This window comes from Ooceraea biroi, chromosome 9, assembly GCF_003672135.1.
Source record: "Ooceraea biroi isolate clonal line C1 chromosome 9, Obir_v5.4, whole genome shotgun sequence".
NCBI lineage: Eukaryota > Metazoa > Arthropoda > Insecta > Hymenoptera > Formicidae > Ooceraea > Ooceraea biroi.
Genome location: NC_039514.1, coordinates 14,090,638 through 14,112,771, shown reverse-complemented (window position 1 = coordinate 14,112,771; position 22,134 = coordinate 14,090,638). Strand labels below are relative to the sequence as shown.

Below are 22,134 nucleotides of genomic sequence, written 5' to 3'. Positions count from 1 at the left end.
TTCTGACGCTCGACGCTCCTATCTAAAGACACCTTTAATAACGCGATAATGCGTTCACTGCGTGAAACGGAACGCACCCTGTGTCGTTAAAGTGGAATTCGTTAAACCTATATCAGACTAAAGAAATGTTACATATCGGAGTTTGAAATTTGATCGAAGTTTATTAGTAGAATATAATAATATAAGTGTATTATTCCTTACAAAGAAGAGATTGATCGACTACTACGTGATCACTAGTTATTTTCTTACTGTTGCCGCGTTTCATGTATATTAGCCATAATCCTACGAGGTCCTAAAAAATTCCCTAATCGAGTTCACAAACAGCCAATCGGTGTTCTAGTTGGGTCGTTATACCGACGGCAACCGTAACCTGAAATTGGAGTCCCTCGATTTGGTTTGACTGGTTTGACTCGGTTTTGTGTCCGTGTTCCCAATAGTCGGAATACTACGTTATGGCTGATATGGGGCTAAGTTTAGATGAAATAATTAAAAAATCGAAATCGTCTGCAATGAGGGGTAGAGGAGGGTAAGAAAAGTTCAAGTAATTGCTCAGCGCGCTTTGCATTAACCTGATTTTTCCCTTTTATACATTTATAACCTTTATACTTGCGCTTTTCCCTGTCAGAAATGCTCGTTACAGCACATACCAAAACCTCTTTTCTACAGTTTTTTCTGTCTGTATTGATTTATCTCTGATAATCTTAGAAAATTATAAAATAAGTTGTTGTGCACGAATACCACAATTAATATACAAATAACTTAAGGGCGAAATAAAAGATTTTATTCTTGTACTTTGAACAAAAATTTAGACTTTTCTAAAATTTTTATAAACTACAAGAAAATAATTTAGGAGACAAAGAACAGAAATGAGCAATATTTTCTATGAACAAATTACAATTTTCATTGTATCATTCTAAAATAATTAATTATATATAATTACGATTAATTATTGTAGGAAAGGGATGATCCTTACTTTTCGTAAATAAATAAAATCTTTGTAACGTTTCGTCTGCTTTATTTCAAGCTCGCGCTCCAGTTTATCAGTACTACACGCATGCCTCCCTCTGTCATCTTGCGCTACTACGCTATTGCGTATGTATAATACTTGGCGCGAGACACTACCGTGTCTCTTGATTTTACAGGATACGAAGAGGAGTCAATAGAGGCTCACGGGCAAACGGATCCGTGAGGGGACGTGGCTCGCACGTAGTTACGGATGCGCGGTTCAAGATAATACAGAAGAACCGTCAGAAATTGACCGACGCCAGAGACAAGCTCGCAGAAATAGCAAAGCAGAGTGACGCCAGGCTTAAGCTAGACAAGATTCGTGCGACTCAGTATAAGAAGGTAGACACGCAGCAGCTTCCTGGAATCTCGCGCAAGACTGGCCGAAACGGCAGACTTTCACTATCGACTAATAAAGTACCACCCTTGATGTCACCTGCATTACCACCGAATATGCCAAACAATTATATGCCACCTCCCTCAAGAGTTGTTGGCTATAGGCCACCACCTATCTCCGAAGCACACTACTTAGGAGATATGAGCATGGATTATAACGACGGTACGTAAATCCATCAATAAATTAATGAGATATTTACCTGCCTTCAATGGAATATTTATCTGTACTTGTAAACCATTGGTTGTAAAAATAGTTTGTAAAAACTGTATATACTCTATATATAAAATAATATATAAAAATTTGTACATATGTCTGTGTACGTGTGCGTACACATACATATATTTGATACATATCCTCGATTTCACATCTACCTCTTCTTTAAGATTATTTAATGGATTCCGCTTCACTGAGGAGAACTGTGAGTAATGAGTACGCGCCGACACCGCCGCCTCCACCTCCCGTGTTTAATATTAATCCGCCATCTCCTTACACTTGGGTGAAGCCTACGAGCAGCAACGTAGCTAGGATTCCAGCTCGGAAATCTGATATAGAAAGAGAGCGAGAGAGACAGAGGGATTATAAACTTGTTGCACGCTCTGCGATAGTAATTTATTTTGCGTATTGAATGTTTGCACGTAAAACGTTTATTTCTGATTATTTAATATCTAACTTCCTTATTGCAGGCAAAGTCTGCTTCGCCTTCTTACAAGGAAGATTGGAGTTTCGGGACAAAATCGAGGTAAAGACTCTAGCGATTGGAGTTTATAATCCAATTTTATTGGAACTGTCAAATGAAGAATTAAGTGGATGCTGTTTTTGAAGAACAATTTTAGCGGAGGAAGCTACGGATTCGAAGTATTACGATTCCAGAAGTCTTCGGGACGTGGGGATTAAATCGCGGCTGGATTCGTCTCCGAACAAGCCGAGACCAATGGGCGTTTTGTCGCGGCCAAAAGCAAGCTCCAGTTCGTCGACGCAGTCAACAGGCTACCGAATTGTCGTGTCCAATTTGCAAGCGAACGTTACACAAGAAGACATCAAGGTATAATTGAAAATAGAAAGTAGAATTCATGCCTCTATTGTTGAGTGCACATCTCTTAAAAGAAGAGTAAGTAAAATGAGGTAAAGTAACGTTTGCGCGTTTTGTAGGAATTATTCGAAGACGTTGGAGAACTACTTGTGTCGAGACTAGTGCGTCCCGGCACGGCTGAAGTGATCTACAAGACGTTAAAGGATGCGACTAAAGCAGTCGAGACTTATCACAACCGGCAATTAGATGGCCATCCGATGAAATGCCTTCTTGTTAATCCACGACCAAAAAATAATCCGACTGGACCAGCCGTTCGGTCTCTCACGGAGTAAGTAGCGCACATGAGCAAGTTTTATATAGGTATTAAAAACAATTTGCGGGGTATTTTACAAATTTATCTGATCACAAAACGCAGCAACATAATATTAATTTATTTATTTTACTTAATTATATGAAATCGATAATAATGTGTAATTTTTTACATAATACAATCGTAATCTAATACGGTTACAGAAATTAATTTTTACTTTCTCCTCAACGTAATTTCTCCCTTTACAGATCAAGACGCAGCGTCAGCTCGAGTTACGTGCAGCCCAGTTTAGGTGCAGTACATCGCGCGTTGTTCGATGACTCTTAATCGACTCTTAATGCGTCCCTTTTGATATGAGTAAATATTAAAAAACGAAGGAAATGTGTCAATGTATATGTAATGGCATTCACGCAGAATAATCTTATAAGAACCTCTACGGAGGGAAAAATCGGACGAGGATGTGTGTATGGATCGCATATCTGTGAAACACGCGCCCACACGCGCGCAAATCCACTTCCCAATTGTATCAATAAACTTATATCACTCATTATTATCTTCAGTATACACGGTCGATCAATGCTAGTTGATCCACAAGACACCCTTATTTTTAGATAAATATTGTTTCTTATATTTAACATGCATTTTTCAATTGCACTTTTTTTTATCTAGCGTGTAATACTCAGATATGCAGTATCTTTTAGATATAAATTATATTAAGCACATTAAAACATTACTAAAACAAACCTTGACTTTCCTCGTATCGAAGACGATAGAAAGAATTCAGATGTTAAAATATAAAGGCAGACATTCGCATAACAAAATAGCACTCGAATTGTTTAAAGATTGAGGTGCTGGTTGCTTGTACATTTAATATGACCGAATAAAATGTATTGAGTTTATCACACGAAAGAATTGATCCGTCCTTCTTTAACAGGATTATGTAAAAGACTGCGCCTTTGTAATTTAATGATGTGCTTAGATACAAGTAGGAAATAAAAATTTTTCTTTTTATTAACAATCCATTTTTTCTTCTTCAGTTATTCACGTTAAAAAAAATCAGGGAAACAACGATGTAATTCGGTAAAGAATTTATTTATTTATGCATACGTGATCACAATATTTATACCTATGGAATACAAAAGCTAACGTACGCATGCTGCTGCTGATAAACTAGGAGGATCACCTCTCTGGAGAGAGTGGGCGTGTGCTCGAAGAGATACAGATTTCGTAATCGGAAGTTGATATTTTGACACGGAGGATAAATGGCACATAAGTAAGTTTTTTTCTTCTGCTCTTCTCCGCAACAACCATTACAGTTCCTTTGTACGTTTGACCATGTGGGGGGGAGGAGGGAGATGTACAGCGAGATACAAAACGTCCGAACTTAAAGCTAATACGTGACGCTTGAGTAATTAGTGCCTAAGTTATGATCCGCTACGTCGCGTCGGATATATTTACAAGTACGAAACAATACTGAAATCTCGCCTCGCGGAGCGCAACAGTGCGCGACAACGCATTAACTGTAGTTCAGATACAATCGAGAAGTTAGAAAATTTTCTCTACCTCTTTATTCTCTCTCTCTCTCTTTTTCTTTCTCGCTAAATTTTGTATACACTTCGCCAAATCCTAAACTCGTCATGCTTACTTTCTACGATGAAAACTGCTAGACTTAGACTTCGGCGTGCGTAGAACTTCCGCGTATGACATTTCCAGCCGCTTCAATCGCGCTACTTCCTCGGACGCAGTGCTCGGCTTGAAGCCGTCCTTGTACTCGTAGGGCTTTTGCTGCTCATTCGGACTGCGCGTGACTCCGTTGTGCTGTTGCCTCCTGTCTCTCAGCTGCCGATTCGGGCATGCACTATGTTGGCCGTTCCAGGTCCCGGTGTGCTCGTACTCGGCGGGGTTGAACGGCTTGAACCTCCTGCGGCCGCTGCTCTTGGGCGGAACAAGCTTGGGATTTGTCGTCGGGATAACGTCCGGTGGCGTCGACCGGTCGTTCATCTTTTTGACTAAGGTCTTCTTTACCAAGCACTTCTTGCGCGTACGTAAATTGAGCGCCATATAGTCCATTTTGCAGCCGTCCTCGGGGCGATTCGTGACGGCGTTGGTCTTATTGTCGACCTGCGGACCGTTTTTCGCGTTAGCCGGGCTGGCGGCCTGCACCCTAAAGACTGGTTCCGAGACCACCGATGACACCATGGAGGATATGATACTCTGATTGTCGTCTGTTGCCTCACTCTGTAGATCTTCCTGTAATATTGGCGCTTTCAATGCCGTTTGAGACGTGGTGGAGTCGTCCAACAGCGGTAGCTTCTCGCCCTCGTCTTTTGCCTCGGCTGCCCGTTTCAGCACGCTGAAGATCTCGCTGAAGAGCTGCCGATACTCGGGCGTCTTGCGGAACCTGCTCTCGAACGGACTATTGTCATCGTAGATGCTGAATTTGCAATCTTCACCATCGGCGATCGAGCACAAGAAGGAACCCGGTCTGCCGTCTGTCTGCGTCGCCTTGTTGCTTGTCTCGTCTGAGAAGCCTGACGACGAGGTTTCAGCTTCCGAAAAGTCGGTTGGGGTAGCCGAGATGGGTTTCTTGCCGGAGGCTTCGGGTTTAGTCTGCGAAACTGCGGCCTTGGTTGACTCCGCAGCCGCAGCGGTTTCAGTCTCCGCGCTGGCGGAATAAAAATTGTTGAACTCTCCGGACATCTCCAGCTCCTCCTGCAACGACATACACATGGCAGGCACGGAGTCTTTGCGACGGGGTTGACAGCGTCTTTGCACCTCCAGCAAGGCCTGATATTTTTCGACGAGGACCCGGTACGGATTTACGTTGTCCGTTTCATTGGCTTCGTTCTTGCTGTCTGTATCCTGTTTGCAGACAATTAACATGTGAACAGTGAAAACAATGTAATGTAAAGGATTTAGATTTATTAATGTTGATATAAGAGCTTAAAAACGTGATGTTTCATTTTCCCGTCAATTAAAATTGTATCAATTCAGAAGAAAATAAGAAACGTAATTTAAGCTTTCCTTGAGCTTTAATTAATTGCTTATTATGAATATAATAGCTTCAAATGAAATAAAATACAACAGTATGATAAAGAAACTATATAGTCACAATATTATTCTTTCCTTGCTTTGAATATTTCTGATCGTGATAGAGATACATGTCATGCGCATTTTAGGATAATGCAGTTATTAAAAAGCTAGAATCAAAAAGCTTGCAAAAATCTGAAAGATTCAGTGTTATTTCCTTTACTCTCACAAATTATATTATTTAATATAATTTAATTTGGAAAAGTCTTGTACAGTAAAAAAACAATTGACACTCTGTTTTACCATCCAAAATCTAAATTATAAATTTTATATATAATTTTTATAAAAGCTTTGTTAACTTTAATCATCTCTAAGAATTGATATTTAAATTGATAATTAAGGGATGTTCCATAGAAGGACGGAGACAGGATGAAGGATCTGCCAGATTTATAGGATATTAAAAACGGCAACATTTTTTTTATAAAAAATGTCTTTTATTTAAGATCTTATAAATCTGGCACTTATATATTATACAATATTCGGACACAGTAATTAGACTAGATGTATTTGCAACACGATAAAAGCTCTATCATGTATAAAGTAAAGCGATAAATGTATTATTTATATTTACACTAGAATCTTAATATTGATTGATAAAATGCAAAAGTGAACACAATCTTATTAATCTTTGGAAATAGATTCAATAATTTGCTGCAGTTACATGTATTGTACATTCTAGTTGCCTAGTAGATTAAAAAGGCACTTTAACACGTTACGACATAACACATGCTATGTAGCTATCTTCTAAAATTGCACGTTGTTTTAAATGTTGTCAAAACTTTATAAAATATCGCTCATATAATAGTAAAAAGCTAAATATTTTTAAACAAATCAGATCCGATATCTTATTATCTTTCCCAATCTCTTTCAGCAGTCAAAATTAATTAGCCTTCGATTAATAGAAACTATGAATATGTTGCAGACTAAAATAATGAATTAGAGAATTTTTGATTTTTGATGTTTAGACAGCCAAAGACTACAAACAATTCGAGCCATTTTCCGAAAGATAAATAACGGTATTTGGATGGGTGCGAGTGTTATCGGAACGATGATGTGATACTTAATGTAGCAGATTGTCTTGAAAAAGCAAGCTAACAATAACGGTACTTTCGTATAATTAATTATCCGCCATAACAGTGAATTATTACTTTCCGGCTTCAATATCGCAAAGTTTGTTATTTCCTAAAGAAGGTAAAAGAGAATTATTCCATGAAGATGCCATGTTAGCATAATTAACGAAATGACTAATGAGGATGCAGGCTGTGGTCATAACTGCATGCATGAGGAAACCAAATATTAGACTCAAAAATTAATATTAAACTTACCTGCATGGCTTGCTCGGAATCCCGCTGATTTTCGCTAATCAGTGATTCGGCCATGCTTATATCGTCGTACTCCTCTTGATCTAACATAATGGAGAGTTCGTCGTGTGCTTCTGTGCCTATGCCACGCAGACAGCGCCCGCATAACTGACCTCGTCTGTGAAGACATTTGAGACTTGTAGGAATCATGTGTTTAACAAATATTACTAAAGTTAAAATAAAATTTTATATACATGTAATATATAATTGAATGATATTGATGAAATTTTATATGAAAGATGAATTAAAATGGACTTTTATTAAAATTGAGTCGTTAAATTTAATGTCATTAAATGTCTGTCTTTTTATTTGGATATGTTTAAGACAAACACATAATCTACATTGAAAAAAACGCGCGAGGATAGAAACAAATTTACCTGACTTCCTCCAAAGTACTGATCTCATCTTGCAGAGTTTTGACGTCTTGTGCCTTATTACGCAACTCCGCTAATTGTTCCTCTAACACGGTATTCTCGTGCAGCAACGTGTTCAATTGTTGCGAGAGCTCGGACACCTTCTTCTGTTCCCTGGCCCGTTGACTGCGAGCTTCCTGCAGCTGCCGCAACAATTCCGTCATCTCCTCGTCATTCGTTACAGTCGCGTTCGCTGTTTCTTGAGGAGGCTTTGGCGAGACTGGGGTGACTTTTGGGGCAGCTCTCTAGAAACAAGAAGACATACTGGTATAATCATCTTATATAAAAAGACCAAAACTTCGATACTTATCAAAAAAATACTTATGAAAAAAGCCAGTGATAGAACATGTTAAATACATAATTTATAATAATTATATAAGCCGCTAATTTAAACATACAATCATATGTGTATAATGGATCTTAAAATAAATCATGGATTCATGATGTTCTTCCCGTAAATTTGTTGTTTATACGATAAGATACATAAAAAAAATTCAGATATGACAAAACGTGCGTGTGTGTGTGTGGTGTATGTGTGTAGCAAGCTCTGTATACTGCTTACCTGTTTCTCGCTGCCACCTTGCGTATTCGGAGTCTCCCAATCATTATTTTGCTGCTGTGTATTATTCCCAGACGGACTTGTTACAGTAGACTGTAATGTAGACTGTCGACGAATTTGTACGGTAAGATCATCGATCTTCTTTTGCAACTCCTCGCATTTTATCTCCAAATTTTCAATGGTCAGGGAGTGACTAAACACGCAAATAATTACATCATTAGTAACAATTTCACGTTATCGTGGAACATTGCTATATCTTAATGATTCTGACAATCAATGTTTGTTTAAACTTTAAAGTATCCTATACGAGATACATTTTCAGTGACTTTCCGCACGTGCTGCGTGGGTCGATTCTAATAGTTTTATTTGTAATATATACCTTATAATATTCATAAAAAGCTGCAAAATTTTATCGTAAGAAATTACATGTACAAAATGTATTATACATAATATTTATACATCAATTAACGATACTACTTAATCAGTATTATGGTACTCTTCAACCAGTGTTCCACTAAACTTCAAATAGCCTTTGTCTTAAAAATGCGTAGAATAGCGAAACTTTTTATTACTTGAAAATATTTTGCAGTTTAGTCGGAGGAGCGACATTGAAAAATGGGAGGAAAGAAATATTTCTTTGCGCTTACCTTTTGATCAGTTTCTTATCGCTCGTGTTCTCGATCACCAGACGATGATTCGCTCGTTCCAAATCTTGCACGCTGACTTCCAGTTGTTCGTAAACCTTCAGTCGCGTATTGTTCACTTCCCTTAAGGCGGCGGTCTGCTTTTTCATGTACTGCAAACAAATATGTGTGTTCATTGAAAAATGTAATTCAAGATTGAGCAAATTTCATTGATCATTGCGATTAAAAAATGTCACGGAAATGAATACTAACAAAATTGATATTGAATATTTACTTTAATCCTATAATGTCGCTTTCACCCTGTATAATATAATTATACTAGCATTCCCCGTCACGCGGGCTTCGCCCGCGATATTATGTGTAGAATTAAATAAAAACACATTTTACCCCTTCTCACCCGTTAGGGGTGGAATTTCGGAAAACCCACCCTTAGTGAGCACCTACGTAATAGTAGGAATATACCCTTAAAATTTCAAGTCGATGGGTGCAGTGGTTCGGGCTGCACGTTGATGAGTCAGTGAGTGGTATTTGGCTTATATATATATTATAGATTATATGAAATTATATTATAATATAATTTTCAGGTCATATACTCATATATCTATATTTTATAGTCTGATTTATAAGTCTTATTTCATTTTTTCGCAACTTGATGTAGCATTTTATTGTTGTACCACTCTTTCGTAACCAAGCAGTTTGTTTATCGCAATTTGCAATTCCCGTTTCTTATATCAGAATAATGGCCGTGACACACGAAAAAACTTAAGTGTTAAGACTTAAGACTTAAGAGATGCGACCAATCACCGTCGAAAACGTAAGCAGTTTAAAACTTAAAACTTGTCATTGATCGCATCTCTTAAGTCTTAAGTCTCGCCGCTTAAATTTTTCTACGTGTTACGGTCTTAAGTAAGTTTAAAAATTATAACTTAATCATTACTATACTTTACGCTGTTATCTAAAGGTTAGTATTTGCTAGTTTCACGTTATATAAATCACGTTATATAAAAGACAAAAAAAGATATTGAGTTTGAGATGGTTAAATAATAATTATAGTGAAACGTAATATAATAATAGAAATAGAGATTTTGTAACAATATCTTTAGTGCTCAAGTTATTTTTTACTCGTGTTTGATCAGATTAATATAAAAATGTATAACATACCTCGATCTCCTGTGCTTGCTCTTCCACCGTGGATTGATGAAGTTTGATGATATTTTCTAGCTCCTTATTCCGTTCTAACAGGGTTTTTCCAAGTTCCGCCGCCAATTGAAGATCTGCACAGAACAGTAAGTCGCACTTTTACAAAAACTGTTTCGCATTTTCGATCAGAAATGTGTCTACCACCTGCAACTTGATTTGAATCTACTCGGAGCGGATGAAGTCCGTGCGCGCAAAGGGAACAAAATCGGTTCTATCACATCAACCGACGAAGAGATGCATAGCAATAATTCTGATATATTTTGCACACTTTCGGATCATATTTTATTACCGAGCAGCATAGAGGAATACGAAGAAATACTCTGGTCAACGAAATCGAAATCTCGCTCGAAATGATAACGAATCAAAGTAGTGAATGCCTGCGATAATCGTAGGTTGTTGTTACTTTCCGAGCGGGTGCCGCGCGAACGCTCTGGTTCACACTCGCGGCACTCCCTCGTTCTGACACCGGCTAGGGCCAAGGACCTTCGGTGTGCGCAAACGACCAAGCTACCGTTTACTCGCAGTCGCGAAATGTGGTCCGCGAACTTCACGGATCTTCATCAGGCGTGAGAAAACAATGCGTAAAATGCGTAAAGAGAGATTTTCGAATTCGATTCGAGTGTCTCTTTCTCCGACTCGATTTGAATGACAAATTAAATCGGAAGAAAAAGTACTCAAATCGAAAAGAGAAAAAGAAGACATTTTTATGCGAGAGAAATGGGCCCGCGAATCGTTGAATTTTTATCGAATAGATTCTTGTGCGAAGTTTAGAAATATTTTTCTGCAATCACGACGACTACACCGTATGCCATGCAATTCACTGAATGATCCGTCGAACAATATCATTTTTTTATATTATATTTTTCCTTTATATTTCCTCGGTCTTATTTCTTCAACATTGTCATACATCATGCACGTAGTTGATTATTTCCGCACATATTTTCACTTACTTTCACGCACATCTCCTTTATAGGTACCATTCAGAAAATTTCGAAGACACGCAAGTTCAATGGAATAATCCCAGCTCTGATCTAACGAATTCATTTGATCAGAGTTTGCTTGAGGATCCCAAATAATGTCTACACTTTTCTCGCTCATCATTCACTCGAGATCTTTGCCAACTTTCGACGCTGCACTTCCACACAACCAGTTTCTTCGGTGGTAGCCGGCCTTCTGTGGTAGCCTGACCCAAACGTGAGCCCATCGAGCGGCAATTCCCCCACCCTTCCAATTCTCGTCTTCACCCCTCCCTTTCCACATTTCTGGGCCCTATTACTGGTCAATCTCTTTTTCCAACGATTCTTATTGGTTATTTGATTTTTATAATTTGACCTTCAACAGCAAAGTTCCAAGAAAAGGATTTCAATTTTCGAAAATTTGGACAAAAGACAAAGATTAATAGTAAGGATAAAGCAGAAAAATAGCCAAATAATTAGAATTATTTTTATTTCCTTGTTAAAATAAAATAATTTCTAATAAATAAAATGAAATAATCTCTGATAAATAACATTATTTTTTGAACAAAACACATCTTTAACAGAAAATACTTTTTATACTGAGCAAAAAAATTTATGTCAAATTCAACATTTCGTATGTCGATCCATTCAAATTTTTGTGTTAATTTAACACAATGCGAATATAGCAAACAATGACTCAATATCATATAACTGAATTATAATATTCACCTTTTTCACGATTCAAGTCCTTTTTCATGATTATAACGTCGTAGAAACGTAAATTTGTCTTGCTAAAAATAATTCCAAGGTTTGAAGGATGATGCGCAAGTTTTGTCGAGATCGGTTGTCGTCGTTCCATTATTTGTAATTATAATAATAATTAATTAGAGTGCAACCGATCACATAACAGTGATTAAGTAGCGCTGTTGCTGTATCAACGTTATGTTACGTTAATAGTTCACAAAGCCTTGATCCACTTGGATGTAATAGCGAATGCAATCGTCGACGATACGGAATACGAGCAAGTAAAAATTTTGTTATTTCTGCCTTAAATTAGTTGCAATTTTATGTTTTGTAAAAATATCTTTACATATATAAAATCTTATATATAAAATATATAAGATATATTATATCTTTTATCCCTAAAACCTTGCAGGACTAATAGGTTTATCGCCGCACTGTAACAAACATGCCTATAGAAAACGCAAAAGCCAGTGAGAGCTTCGTTTTCCTTTGATTTTATTTTCACTATACAAATATAATAATAAGCTTTATTACTTTCAGCTTAAGCCAAGAAAGGGACTTGGTTTACAATTTGAACCTTAACCACACTCATACGTCCATACTCTCACTCATTCCTTACTTTTTGTTTATACTCTTACTTATATCTACAATTGTACCTATTTCCTTTGCCTTTTGAATATTTTCTTGCATACCTATCCTCTCTTTCCTATCTTTCTGATTTGATTTCTTCTTTTTTTAAACTTATTATCCTACTATCGTATCCTTTATAACTCTGTCCTTGCCTTATCCTAATATCTACCCTTATACCTATTTTACCGTAATCGCAAACCTACATTTACACTATACAAATATATACGAAGGTAATCCGAAAAGTAAAAACCGTTTCGCATAGTTACTGCACAAGTCATTTCCTCTCCCTAATTTAAGGTTGGTCCGTCTTCCTAATTTGTTTTCTTAGTGTTCCAAGAGTCACGTGTTTTAATACGTATTTTTGTGACGTAACATTATGCGTCGTTAAAATGAACCTTATTATTATCCTATATATAAAATCCTGTTAACAGCGAAGTACAGAATTTTATTTGATTCTTGAATGCTCAAAAAGTGACCTGCCGATATTTATGGTCACTTAAAGCAGGTATATGGTGGTACGGTAATGAATGAACGGATTATGAGAAAATGGTGTGAAAAGTTTAAGGGAAGGTGTTGACCTTTGATCAGTTGATCTTTCAAAGTACTTTTGACGATCTTGTGTTACAGAGCTGTCTGTTGACTGTATGTGGAAAATAAAAATTTTAATGTGTTTTTTAGTCATCAGAGTGGTAACTGAATGACTTATTGTAAGGACATCTTAGTTCATGTGAACACAAAAACATATTATCCACTTTCATAAAAAAGTAAGTATTCTTTCATTTTTACACAATCTAATAAAATTTACACAACTTCATAAAACAAGTTAATATTTTTTTATGTATAGTCAAAGGAACAACGGACTGTTATACCTTTTTCTTTTTTTCAACTGGGGTAAAATAACAGTAAAAAATGTATTTAAACTTGTTACAAATATATGTTAGTGAAAATTTATATGATCCCTTTTCCGAACTTCTTTAAGCAAAATTGAAAGGTAGAGAAAGTTCAAACTGGTCAAAAGTACAACACCTTCCCCTACTTGGAATGTACTTGGAAAATTTCTGTGCAGAAACAAGTCATTCTCATTACGCTCGCGGGACTTCATTCATTATCCAGCGTGATTTAAAGGACTCGATTTGCGACGGCACAGATATCAGTCGTCAATGGCTCCGTCACGATTAATCCCCGTGGCCCTCGAGGAGCGCGGATCACTGGGAACTCTCGCGATAACGCCCCCGATTAGTTACACCGTTCGCGGTGAAAGTCACTTTTATGTCGGCCCGCATAATGACGAGATTGCGTAATGGCATCTAATATTCGGTACTTAGACGCTGTCGTCTACGCGCTCACAATTTATCCGCGAGCGCGGGTAAATTATACGTTCGCGACGGAAGGCGTTATCGATGAAAAAGAACGATGGTTCTCTCGACAGGTCTACAATCGAAGTAGAGCGGATCAGAGCTTAGCGAGTAGCATATTAGCGATATGCAAAACTCGTTCCGCGCGAAATAACGTCAGACACTAGGATAACTTGGCAGGCTGTTTCGCGCATGGTAATTTCCTTATGCGCTCGAAAGGTCAAGTCGATGCACCTGCGCACCGCTCAAATCCCGCTAACAATAGGTCGCATTTTTCCTCCCACCCCTCTCCGGTTGCCGTCAGCCGATGAAGAGATTAATAACGTTTCGCCGGAACATTCTCAAGAGAAAGTATCTGAGAGAGGGTTTAGATTCTATTCCAACATGTCGGGGTCGTCGGGTCATACTTCGGTCGAAATATCACGGCGATCGTTTCCTGCACCGCGTCTCCTACACATGGAACGCACGAGGGTTGTGGCAATAAGTAAAAGTGCCTTTGGCCACTGAATGTTGATTTTCTGTGTTCATTAACTGTGCGAGTTAAAATTTCATTATTAAATTAATAAGAAACTAATATTCTGTTTTCTTGTTAAAGAAAATGTTACATTTTTTTATCTATATATTTTATTTGTGTATATAATTAATTCAGTTGTGAAATGCTAATAACATGAAAATAAAATCTATCCGATAAATTTATAAATAAAGATTATAACTTTTGCATATAACTTTTATATCTTGGATGATCGCCAACGCGATGATCAAAGTATAATATAAGTTGACACGGTAGTAGTACGCACGTGAGTACATGCGCGTAGGTGGAAAGAAGGCAAACACGACACATAAGAGAGAAAGAGGTAGAGAAAGAGAGAGATTCGAATGCTTGTCTCTGTTGAATCACGGTAGCACAATGCCATTCATGTAGGCAGACTCGCAGGATCCTCCCTCTCTTCTTTTACGCTTAACTGGGGCCAGTATACCCGTGGCGTTAAAACATCTCGTAGGCCGTGTTCCCATCATTGTTTCGCACCGAACATAAGATATTCGAGCTACAGCTATCTACAGAGTATACAGAGTATACAAGATTAACGTTGTTGAAAGTGGGAGAATGCGCACGAAAGTACATTTTAGATACGATATGCTTTCACGTATACAATTCGCAATTAATTAAATGTGAAACAAAATATTATTTTATATTTTATTTTGATTATTGAGCAATTTTTTATATCTCAAGTACAAGTAAATTATATACAGGAAATTACACAAGATACAAAAATTGAATTGAGTTAACATTGATTTGTTCGTGACCGTTAGTATTTTTATTATCCGAAACAATTTAGGATCGAGATATTCGGATGCGAAAAGTATCGAAGCGAAACATACTTCGTTGCACAAAATAGATGCTACGCGAGATTCATAAAGGAAACTTAATATAGGCGAGAGTATATCCGTCCTCGCGTATTGCCGTCTAACCGCACACTTTCCAGCTCTCCGACTTGAATTTCAGCCCCCGGAAAACGGTCGCGAGATAGCCAGTGTTTTAACCTTCTATGAGTAAAGGATACAAGACCTAATAAGAACAAGGAGTGTCAAAGTTACAGTCTAGCATTTAGTCTAGCGTAGAACGATTGTTCTGTCCAAACTATTAAGTGTATGCAAAAGTTTGTCTTTTTTCAGCGTTCTAATATTAGTATTTAATATTATTCTAATATTATTATTTAAACTTCAAGTAAATTCTCGCTCTTTTACGGTTTTGAAGAGTGAGCATTATTGAAATTTGTACTTTCAAGATGTGGCTGAGATACGAAAAAACTTTTCTGCAAAGGAATTTGGAATTTACCCGAGAGATGACAGAAAATCATAAAAAACAATTTTGATAACTGAATTGTATTGAACATATTATAGACCTAAAGCGAAAACGTGCAAAGAAATGACTAAAACATTTACATACACTTAATAAATAGTCCTTGAAAGTTCATTAAACAAAGATGAAAAGGCACCGGCAGATAAGCTTGACAGCGTTATTAACAGGAAACGGAGTGAAAGTACTTTCGATTGCCAAAAGAGCCACTGGCCTTGGCTATTTCACACGTAATTATCAGTTATTTATGGAGTATTTATTCATTAAGACATAAGACTGTTGTACGGCGCTGCAACTTCGTTCGTTCATCTTCGAACGATCAAGTTGTCTTACACGTAAATATCGACATTAATAGTTCAGCAGGTACAGAGTCTCTCTCTAATTTGATTTCACAACGAAATTAAAAGAGTCACCATAATACGCGTTAAATCTCTCTAATCAACGTGCCAAGTCGACGCCATCGCTACCTCAAGGCCATCTCGCTTCTATTTGTTCCATCTGTTTTACTTCTCCTAATGACTCGATCAGGAAAAAGCCGTCTATGCAATTACGGACGGGAACGCGACGAAAGCGAGCGGAACTGTCGTCTGGTTTTTGTCCGGATTTTCACGGCAATTTCACATTGCCTTTTTCCATCAATTTATCGTCGCCGTCGTTGTCGTTGCCGAAGATTAAACGGAAGTAATATCCCCTAACGTGTGACTCGAGAGAGTCTGATATATCTGGCTGATATGTCTGGCTGAGGTAATTAAAACTGTGAGAACGACCGGCTGCTTCATTCAGAATGCGAACAAGCGAGGCGCTAATAAGGCGTCTAGGATAAGCGCGAATCTGTCGTCATATGGGACTTCCTCTGAAATTCCCTCACGAGGGGAAGGATCGACGAGAGGAGATCAACCCCGCGCGCGGCTCGCCATATGGAGAGGAAGCGCATGCTAATGTGCGCATTCAGCGAATGTTCCGGCTCTCGTAAAGCGAGCTTTATCGCGCGGCAAGGAAGGAAGGAAGGAAAGAAAAATTATGTGAAGAATTATATTGCTGTCGTTCCGCAAAATGAATTCTTTCGAGGAGTTTGCTTCCTGGGATGCGAGGCAAAGATTCTCGCAAGCGGACTTGCACGATTACTCTCCGCTACGGAGAGACCTAAGGAGAGCAGGAAACGGTTCTCGAAGAACGTTTGCACGTTCACGGTTTGATCGTAGATAATGTGTATCGATGTCAAAGCGCGATTCACGTACCTATAATATCGGGAACTAGCGGCATAGCTGTAGTTTTGCAGCGATATAAAGGATGAGAAAGAAGGTTACCCGTGAGGGCAACGAGATGCACGTGTGAATTGTTAGATCTCCATAGAATATAATCGCTGTATCGCAGCGATGGGAGATGGATATCTGTGCGATATGCTGATTCCATTTCAACGTCTGAGACATCAGTAGTATAACCGCTCTCGGAGCGTTCGGTAAGCTCTTCCATTTAATTGGCATAGATTTTTAGATCTAAAGGAATATACCAATTAGATGGCAAAGTTCACTGTGCTCGGTAAGCGGCTGTAGTTCTGATACATCCATCAACATCTAAGCGCGCGATTTAATTAATCCGCCTTTTCACAGATAACCAGCTTAGCTCGAGTACACAATAACGAGATTATTGTGCTCGAAATACTCGGCACTAGCGAGACGGATATACATCGGAAAACGTCGTCTCACGTGATAAGTCGGGCAAGATTGAATTGAATCTCGGAAGGGAAAATAAGAAAATTGGAAAAGAGAGAATCAAAATAGGAGCGGAGCGTGCGAGTGCGCGCGAGATCCGCGGATAATTCGGCACTTTGTTACGGTTGGAGGTCAACGAAATGTCTGGCGATAAGGAGAAAGAGCCTCGTTAGCGGCGCGAATCCTTTTCGCACGAATCATCTTCCCACGACGCTGTGTTGCGACTGCGAGGAATAATAATGCGCGAGCTATAGCGAGCTGTCGGGATCTCGCGATTATTTTCTATTTTCTTTTCTACGTCTTTCTCGGCGATGTCTATGATTTCTATTAACGCAATGTGCAACGTAACGTCATCCCTGGACACTGCCGGAGAGCCGTTCGCGCGATGGCGCGTAAAATCGAGTCAGTGTGCCAAGCGTGATTTTCCAGCCGCGCGCTCCTGCCGCGCGTTCAAGCTGAATTCTTCGCTCGGTCTTTTACTTTCACAAAAATTCGCGCAAATCTGCGTGGGACGGTGCACTGACGGTCCGTGATGCATCGCCGCTCGCTCTCATACACGACATGCCGGTAGTCGCGCACCGTGTCAGGCGCAAATCAGGACTCCTATATATAGCTTCTTAGCAATAACTGCAGTGATCGTAACTTCTCAGTTTCAGTTTCAATTTCAGATTTTCTGGCTTGAAAAGGTGCGTCGTATGCCTGGATGCGCGCTTCCGTAACGTACACACGTGAGGCACGTAAAAATTGTGTAGTCACATAATTAATTACATAATTCGACTGTATTCCATGTATTTGCAGGAACGAACGTGTACTCAACACGGCGGGGCGAATAACGAGGGATTGCGTGCGAAGACGCACACGGCCGAGGTATCACGTGTCCCCGCTAACGAGGGAAACGAGCAACAATGCCAGAGCAAATTATGGATGTCGAATTGTTGCAGACACGCGGCATCGAGGCCATCACCGCCATCATGCACACGCGTTTGCATACTCTACATGAGAATGTGTCCAGAGGCAACGGAGTGATAGGCTACGGTCGAATACCGCGATCCAGAGCCAGTGACTCTGATAGCTGATCGAATCTGCGCTGCAACCGGAAAAGGGCCGGTAAAAATTAAGTAAGGCCGCCTTTAATTATGACGTTATCGTGCGTGACGAGAAAGAGCTGAGAAACCGCGCGGCATTAACACCGTCCGGAAATGTAAATTGCTCTCGCGAAAATTGCTTTGGTTTTCCACGCACGAGGAGGCGAGAAAGCGTTACCATTCCGCGCGCACACATCATCAGCCTGGATTTTTCGCTCAACGAGAAGACGCTTTCGGGTAACATCAACTGAAAGTCGACCATTCAACCTGGACGAGTTTCAACGTTGGATAATTAAATCACAGTGCTCATTCTTTGTGTCAGAAAGTCTCTGAATTTAATTACGATCCTCTATTCGTATTACGATTTTTCGATCCAACCTTAACTTGTTAATTTTAATTAACTAGGAAGCGAGATATATGCACCGCTAATCACATTTTAAACTCTTACGTGCTCATGTTGATATTATGTTTTAATTATACGTTTCGTTTGTTGCTCGGCGAAGGGGAGGGCGATTCTGAATTTGCAATTTCCAATTGCGCGCGCGTTATCAAGCACCATCGCCGTGGCGAAGACCGTCCGTCCGTTCCCCGGGGGGTCTCGACGTGGCGAGGCGTGGACTCGCGCGCCGCGCGCCCAGGAACTGGAACAGATATGTAAGTATGTGCGAACTAACGCGCCACGGGAATGCAATAAGCACATGCCGCATACCGTACGCTCACCCAGTGAACCACCCAGCGTATGCGGCCCGTTCAATAAGGGCCGTGCGAAAAAATGTCTGCCTACACAGCGCGAAGGAGGAGCTCGAGGAGAACGAATAACAGACGAGCTGGTGGTAACGAGGAAGCTGATCCGTGCCACGACCCTGATGAATAAGAGGAGCGCGTTCCTCTCCGTGGCAGGACCTCTTCGTGAGAATGATACATCGCCGACGGGTCGGAGGAAACCCGCGGCCAACGAGAAACGCGGTCGGTGTGCATTTAGGTCGATTTGGGTTGCAGGACGCGATCGCTGCCGCCGTCCTCGTGGCTATCGTCGTCGATCGAGGGAGACGCGGAAAAGTAGTGGTCCTAATAAGGTCGTCGGGGTGAGGAAAAATTTCCCCTGGAAAGACCAATCGGCGCGAGGTGGCACGTAACGAGCCAGCCGTAACGCCGACATGACGCCGGAATTATTGCCGTAATAATTCTTACACAAGGGATAGTTAATGAAACGACGAAACATTCGCGGATCTACGATGATATCGCCGGCATCGTGTCGTACTTGTCGGCTTGAGGGACGAATAATTACGCGGAATACTGTCAGCTTTATACGCCAATCAACCTGGCGCCATTCCCGTAACGCACCTGCATCAAACCTGACTTTCTATCCTTACGATCTATCTGCCTCCCCCTCCCCCCACTCTTCCTCTCCACTTGTATAAGTCTGACCTTTCTCTCTATCTCTTTCTTTTTCCCTATCTAACGTCAAGTTTAACCGCGTTATCGAGGCGACGTTAAATTTTATTGACGCTCTAACGGTTGTTACGTTATTTCAATAGCCTTCCTCATGGAAAGGGGGAGCTTTTATGTAGGTCCGAAAAATTCGGTCAAAATTAATTGTAAAATTGTCAAACTTAATAAAACGATGAATCGGCGACGAATGCCGCGAAATGTGCTCACCGAGCGTTTGGTATTCTAGGCAGGAACTTGAATGCTGGCTGCGGAGCCTTCCCGTTCCAGGTCACAGGGATTCACGCCTGTATCTCTCTATGCGAGGATAGGCATCTTTACGAAGGCCTCTCTCGGTCATCGCGCGTCCACCGGTGCGGCGCGTTGCACCTTGTACCGTTACCGGGCATATAATCGCTCGGCAAACAGTCTACGTCCGACAATCGGATATCGTGCCGAACAGCCGATCGTGCATTATCGCCAGATTAGATCCAGCGGTTACGTGAGTAATCGCCGGTTTTCTTCTGCCAATATCAACACCCTTGGTAAGCGCCAGATTCGCAAACTCTTCTCAAACAGCTCGAAAGCGTTTATCGGGCAATGCGGATGCGCATCTACCGCGGACACGAACTAGGAATTCCCAGGGATAACCGTACGTCACGATTAACAAACATTTCGGATAATTCTATGATGCAGGTACCTACATGTATCAGGATTACAAATTAATGCAATGCTTTTTGCTTACCCGATCCGAAAAAGTATATCAAAGTTGAATATTTTTCTCTTTCACGATTTTATAGTAACAATGTTAAAACGATCTTACAAATATATGAAACAATAAAATAATTGTGTCTGTAAAGTTAAAATATGACATGTGACATTGATCATCAAAATAATTCTACATTTTTATATACATCTTGCAGAAATTTTTAAAATGTGCTCACCGAAGTAATTAAATTAATTTAATTAAATTTTATTTCCGCTTTTTATCAAATAAATTTGTTTTTTATAAAACTTTTATAAAAATGAAAACAAAATTTTACAGAACCATTAATTCGCGAGCTTAATAATAGGCAGGTATAAATCAATCTTTAGTAGTAGTGTGAAATGCGCGGTTTCTTCCTCCCGCGTGTAAAACAGAGAAAATGACAACTGCACGGCAGGAAATCCATAATATACTCTTCCTGTCGTTTCCATCTTGCACGGGTGAAAAGCGCCGCGAGAGTAATTATAATCGAATCAAGTTCACATCAAACGGGCCCGACTTTCCTCGTGATTGGATAAATACTATAGAGCTCGGCGCGTTGTTTATTTGTTACTCGAGAAAACTCAATTGGTCGATAATCGGCGCTAAGCTGATAAGGCAATCGCGTTGACCGATGAAATTAACGTCACATAAAGCGGACGCGGCTCGAGCGGCACTCTAATCGACCGCGAGGTGAAGGAAGGTGCGCGACATTGGAAAGTTCATGGACCGATGTGATGTACGACGTGCGCTTAACGTAGCCGCTTTTTTTCATGGTGCTCGAACTCTCTCCGATTTCAATAACGCACGTCTAAGCACCGGAATTCCGGTTTAACGAGTGCGAGAGGCTCGACTTAATGTCTCTGAAGCGCGGGCCTATCTTTCCCGAGATTTTTATTTCAGGAGTTGTCGAAGCGTATAGATCCAACAGGAGTTACGTGTGGAAAGCTAACATGCAAAACCGCTTTTTCGATTTTCTTGAAAGTGTAACACACGTTGCATTTACTTTGCGTATCTCTCGACTGATATTTCCTGCGAGTTTACTGCACGTACATATAATTTGCATCGTTGCTTTCATTTACACAATTGACGTCGCTCAATTATCCCGTTTCCGTTAAAAATTATCTTCACGAAAATACACGATCTTGCTTGACGTAAAACTGCCCATTTCCAGAACTGGATCATCTCCTCCTTTCACCGTGGATAATATAAAAGCCATAAATTATTATCAGCTTGAATATCAATGTTACTCAATTAATTTTAATATAAATTCGTTCAGCCGAAGGTGACGTACGATCTTAATACTTTCTATGGTGAAAGGATTCGCAACGTTCGATAACGTTTGCACGTTGAATGAACCCGACAAATAATACATCAAAAGAGATTCGATAATCTTTTCGCAGCTCCTTATTACGGTGAAAACATTCTTATCAGAGCGGCTTTCACCACGGCAACGGAACAGATAACGGCTTAACCGGTTTAATTAAAACATCAAACAACAAAGTGAAGGACTTAATTATAGAGGTTGGCACTAATCAGGAAATGCATTGACGATCAGAATCAATAAATAGGATGATCGATGACAATGACTAGGAAAAGTACTCGTCTCTGA

The 22,134-nt window shown here is 39.7% G+C and overlaps 2 protein-coding genes across 4 annotated transcripts in view; one reads left to right on the top strand and one right to left on the bottom strand.

Moving 5' to 3' along the window:
• The first annotated feature begins 342 nt into the window (after window positions 1-342).
• Window positions 343-3,641, top strand: LOC105275966 (polymerase delta-interacting protein 3). Its single transcript, XM_011333207.3, has 7 exons — window positions 343-526; window positions 1,143-1,564; window positions 1,786-2,006; window positions 2,086-2,141; window positions 2,225-2,444; window positions 2,552-2,760; window positions 2,991-3,641. Exons 1-7 carry the CDS (start codon window positions 453-455, stop codon window positions 3,067-3,069), a joined length of 1,281 nt encoding a protein of 426 aa, XP_011331509.1. The 5' UTR covers window positions 343-452; the 3' UTR covers window positions 3,070-3,641.
• The window catches only part of LOC105275961 (cerebellar degeneration-related protein 2), a 29,725-nt gene continuing 10,446 nt past the window's right edge, over window positions 2,856-22,134 (bottom strand). The window contains exons 1-7 of one of the 3 annotated variants that reach the window (XM_011333196.3): window positions 10,960-14,293; window positions 9,971-10,083; window positions 8,813-8,961; window positions 8,169-8,358; window positions 7,571-7,851; window positions 7,158-7,311; window positions 2,856-5,604 (exon numbers count right to left, since the gene is read on the bottom strand). In XM_011333196.3, the coding sequence (XP_011331498.1) occupies window positions 4,384-5,604; window positions 7,158-7,311; window positions 7,571-7,851; window positions 8,169-8,358; window positions 8,813-8,961; window positions 9,971-10,083; window positions 10,960-11,110 (2,259 nt within the window). In that variant the 5' untranslated portion in view covers window positions 11,111-14,293 and the 3' untranslated portion in view covers window positions 2,856-4,383. Of the gene's footprint in view, window positions 5,605-7,157; window positions 7,312-7,570; window positions 7,852-8,168; window positions 8,359-8,812; window positions 8,962-9,970; window positions 10,084-10,959; window positions 14,294-22,134 lie in introns of those variants that run through there. The other 2 variants (XM_011333197.3, XM_011333198.3) reach the window with 2 other exon arrangements.